Source organism: Protobothrops mucrosquamatus, unplaced genomic scaffold (genome assembly GCF_001527695.2).
Source record: "Protobothrops mucrosquamatus isolate PMUCROS unplaced genomic scaffold, P.Mucros_1.0 scaffold15749, whole genome shotgun sequence".
Classification (NCBI taxonomy): domain Eukaryota; kingdom Metazoa; phylum Chordata; class Lepidosauria; order Squamata; family Viperidae; genus Protobothrops; species Protobothrops mucrosquamatus.
This window is the reverse complement of record NW_015401515.1, coordinates 1-4,722: the sequence shown is the minus strand read 5'-3', so window position 1 is coordinate 4,722 and position 4,722 is coordinate 1. Positions and strand designations below refer to the sequence as shown.

General features: G+C 36.4%; 1 protein-coding gene across 1 annotated transcript; it reads left to right on the top strand.

Annotated features, from left to right (window-relative positions):
- Positions 1–675: 675 nt before the first annotated feature.
- On the top strand, positions 676–3,116 carry LOC107301701 (replication termination factor 2-like). Its single transcript, XM_015830889.1, has 4 exons — positions 676–798; positions 1,894–1,988; positions 2,092–2,185; positions 2,973–3,116. The coding sequence occupies exons 1-4, from the start codon at positions 730–732 to the stop codon at positions 3,114–3,116; spliced, it is 402 nt and encodes a 133-aa protein (XP_015686375.1). The 5' UTR covers positions 676–729.
- Positions 3,117–4,722: the final 1,606 nt, after the last annotated feature.

Sequence of the window (4,722 nt, the reverse complement as noted above, 5' to 3'; positions counted from 1 at the left end):
TATAGGGCAGGGGTAGGCAACCTCGGCTCTTTTATGACTCATGGACTTCAACTCCCAGAATTCCTGAGTCAGCATAGCTGACTCAGGAATTCTGGGAGTTGAAGTCTATGAGTCATAAAAGAGCCGAGGTTGCCTACCCCTGGTATAGGGTCTCCTGCTTGAGCAAGTTGGACTAGAAGACCTTCAAGGTCCCTTCCAGCCCTGTTATTCTGTTAAATCTGCCTAGTTAACTGTGGCTGGGATCAGAATCTTAGTTTTACATCATCATCCCCATACTGACTCAACCACAAAACCCAGGTTAGTGAATTCGCACGAAATTCTGATTCCTGAACTCAACCCACCGGCTTGAACGAGCGCAGGGCAATAGGGCAGCGTTTCTCAACCTTCGCAACTGGAAGATGTTTGGACTTCGACTCCCAGAATTCCTCAGCCAGGCTTGAGGCTGAAGTCCACACATCTTCCAGTTGACAAGATTGAGAAACACTACCCTAGAGTAACGTGCGGTTGTCTAATTTGTGTCTCAGTGTATTAGTGCGAATACAGGCCTAAGGAGAAACTTCCGCCTTGGGAAGCCGCTTCGTTACTAGGTTACCCGAGTAACATAACTGCAAACGTCATCACGCCTTGCCCGTCATGTCGCCGTTCTGCGCCGGAAAGCTCGGGTCACCTGACCGGAAGACTCTTTCTGCTTGGCAACCCGGAACTTACAGAAAGCAAGTTGAAGGCGAAATGGGTTGCGATGGAGGAACCATCCCGAAGCGGCACGAGCTGGTGAAGGGCCCTCGTAAGGTGGAGAAGGTGAGGCCGGGGTGAGAAAGGAGAGCTCCGGCTGGTGGTGTGTTCCGTCCTGGAATAGAGAAATGGTGGCCTATATAGATCCACTACTATAGCAGACAGGAGTTTCATCGAGTTTCATAACGTTAACTTGCTTATGAGAAAAGTAATTCCAGAAATAAAGAGGGAGCTAGGAGTCGGTTTGATTAAAACGGCAAGCTTTTCTTTTTAATGAGGACGTGTGGGTGGGATTTGGTACACCCAGGCTGTCAGGGGAGCATATTCCATTATGATCAGATTATTATACTATGTTTGTTTTTACGTGATTGATATGTATGTATGTATGAATGTATCCACATAATTTCAAATATTCGAGGAGGTTGGCCACAAGATAGAAAAAGGCCATGTCAGAGTAAGCGTTGAAATGGGGTAAGGCTTTTCACCAACTCAAAATGTGAGATTATAACTTGTTCTTCAATATTACAAATATTCAGATGAGCATATACTTGTCGCTGTGTCAGCAGCCAGACTCAGTTTTGACTCGAATAAGCATGATGAAATAAGCACAGAAATACATTATGTTGTGGGTTTTTGCTTATTTCTGTGGTTACTTCATTTTTGTGAGGGTGATTGAAGCCCCTTTCTAGGTATAACGGGTTTGCTGCTTGTTGCTTGGTTTGTGCCACTTTTTTTGTTTTGTTTTTTACTACAGTGTTAATACTCTCTGTGTTTTTATCTGGGTGCTGCCAGAGTCATGAAGAGTAGGGAGGTATAAATATTTCATAATAAAATAAAAAATCATTTTATGCTTATAAAGTAGAAATGTAGCATTCTGAAAGTAACTGGCATGATGTGAAGCAGCAACTAAAAAAGCCAGTATAGTCTTGGAGAAAGAAAATCTACATAGATCATGGCACACAGTAATATCTATTCTGTGTTACTTAGACTTCCAATAAAGAAGTATATACGTAGTTTAGTTGACCAAACCCTAATTTTTCCGTGTATAGGACACCTTTGCAAATCCAAATGGGGCAAAAAAAATTACATGTAAGTAGAAAGATTTTGAATTTAACAATATTTCTTTTTCTAAAACTGTATATAATTTGTTATATTCCTCAGGTTGACAAAAATGCAGAATTAGTAGCCCAATGGTACTATTGCACTCTAAGTCAAGAAAAATTAAACCGACCTATAGTAGCTTGTGAACTTGGCAGGTAAGATTACACTTTAAATTCTTTTTCAGACAAAGTCACATGTTTTGAATAAGTTTGAATTAGAAAGTTAACCTATTTTTCATAATATATTTTTTTGCTATAGACTTTACAACAAAGATGGAGTCATTGAATTTTTGCTGGATAAATCTTCCGATAAAGTCCTTGTGGAAGCTGCATCCCATATCAAGAGTATTAAGGTATGTTAACATGTTTAAAATACATGTTAATGATTATAATATACAAGTTAAGCAGACAGCCACAAAATTTCTCTTTATTTTTTTGACATAAACTTCCTTTAATGAAACTCTGAAGCATCTTATTTATGCAGTATTTTTTTTATTAAAAAAAATGGGGATATGTGAGATGCATTTTCTTCCAAAAACAAACACCAACATGTTTCTTTTTTGCTTCTGTGACGTAAATATATACTGTCAGGCTGCTGCTTTTTACCTATGCTGCCTTCTTTTTGCTTCTTATGCCTAAACACAGTCATAATTCTTCCTGTAAAGATTGCTTTTTCTCCTTCCCTCATACTTTTTTCCAGAATCAGACCCTTTTAAACTTATAAAGGTCCATTGATGTTGTTTAACCTAATTCAAGAAAAATGCTTTTATCACCAGAAACTGCCTGTTTCCCACAGACATTGTCTTATGCTTCAGACTTGGCCTGAAGTTAGAAACAGTTCTATTACCCCTTTCTTAACTTGCTGAAAGAAAAGGGAGGTGATCCTAAAACCTGTACTATATATTAGAATCACTCCTAGCAATGCTGAAGCCATAGCACATCATCAGGAACATAGAATGCTTTCTATTAAGTGTGATGTCACTCACTTGCCAGAAACTGCCTGCTTGCATATATATCCTATATATTTTGTTCTAGAATATTTGTATTTTTCATACTCTACTGTTGTCTTCCAATTTAGATGATACTTCCTTTATCATAGTGTCAAATCAAGTTATATAAAGTATTGTTCATTTCTTGCAGAATGTCATAGAATTGAATCTCTCAGACAATCCAGCTTGGACTGGTGATAAGGGTAATACAAAAGGGGATAAATATGCTGATATCCAAAGTGCACGTTTTATTTGCCCTGTAGTTGGATTGGAAATGAATGGAAGGCATCGGTAAGTGTGTCCATTTTAATTAGGTTATAAATCATATGCTTTGCTGCCCTTTTTTAAGTGTGGCCTTTTTCATAAAAAGATTGCTTGTTCTGTTCCATGATCTTTCCAAACTATGAAAATAGAAGATATAAAGTGTAAGTGAATGCCAATGTTATAAAAACTGTTTAATAGAAGTAATACATACAAATGCAAAAAAATATGATTATGTATGACTCCAAGTATTTGATGAAGTAGTAATAAATAGCTCAGTGAAAATAATATCCCTGTGAAAAACAATATTCCATGTCAGATATCATTAGAAAAAAATTAAGTATAAAACTGTTAATATGACATTGCTTATCTACAAATCTGAGGTAAGATTTGTTTGAATGATGCATGGAATCCTGATTAAAAGGTAGAGACAACGAACAACCAAACTCAGAGAGCACTAAGGACTCTACCCAGTGGGGTGAATTGAGACACAATTGCCTCTCTCCATCTCTGTTCCAATTCAGAAAACATCTATCATGATATTTTTAAACAATGATTGAAAGTTCTAATTCTGTCAGGTAGAAATTCCTCTAATGTACACAACAAAAACCACAATGATTGCACTAAATAGCCAATTGTTCGTTTGACAGGGGTTTGATTGGATTATTTTTTTAATTTAAAAATTATATTAAAGGAATTCTGGAACTGCTAGAGAAGGAGCAAAATTAATAAACTGGGAAATTGGTTGTACTTGAGTGAACTCTCTTCTTCTATTCATCTTTTGTCTTTAGTCTCTTATGAACTCCATGGAGCATAGTTTAAAAAAAAACCTGTAATATAACACCAAACGGCTTCAAGGCAAATGCAGATCATTTATTATCAGTAGTATAAATTATGAAATTGATTATCTAATTATACAATTGTGTGTTAAAATGAAGAGTAATGTAGATATAAATTAGAAACTCCAAATGAGTCAGAAAATACACACTGAAGGTGATCTTACATTTTCCCCCCTTCCTGCGTCTTTCTGTTCTCACAAACATAAAAAACTGCCAGATTCCCAATTACTTTTGAATACACTTTTTCAGAAATAAACATATGTGGCAGTTAGCACCATTCTCACTGGTTTTACTGTTAGGTCCTGGAAAATGCTATCATGCTTGGCTGTCCCTTATTCATATCCTTGTTAACCCCTCCCCCCTTTCCCTTCACTGTAAGCCAAACATAACATATGATTGTGCAGTCTTTAGTACCGGTATTTACAGTAGGTTGTTTATGGCAGCCTTAGAACTTGTTGCTGTACAGTTATCTCTCAGTGTATTCAATAGAGCTTTTTTGCAAATACAAACCATTATCAAAATCTTTACATTATTGGAGAAATCAAATTTATTGATGAATGTTTGTGAATCTCATCCAAGAATGACTTACAGGCTTAGGTCTAAAATGTCTGGATCTATCTGTTACCCAATATTTTAACAATTGGCAAAGAAAATGTTAAATCTAAAAAAACATCCATGTTGATGGAAGTAAAGAGGCACTGGTGTTTATTAGTGTACTGAAACGCAACAGCAAATATTGTAGTCTTGCAATGTTTTTTTTTCTTAAAAGATTCATATTACCACATATTAACCTATGTTAAC

What these genes read in the sequence shown, in the direction of transcription:
- LOC107301701 (XM_015830889.1), top strand. Translation starts at nt 730, where the DNA reads ATGGGTTGCGATGGAGGAACCATCCCGAAGCGGCACGAGCTGGTGAAG. An exon ending in GTAGCTTGTGAACTTGGCAG is followed by an intron (nt 1,989 to 2,091) that starts GTAAGATTACAC and finishes TTTTTGCTATAG; the next exon opens with ACTTTACAACAAAGATGGAG. An exon ending in CCCATATCAAGAGTATTAAG is followed by an intron (nt 2,186 to 2,972) that starts GTATGTTAACAT and finishes CATTTCTTGCAG; the next exon opens with AATGTCATAGAATTGAATCT.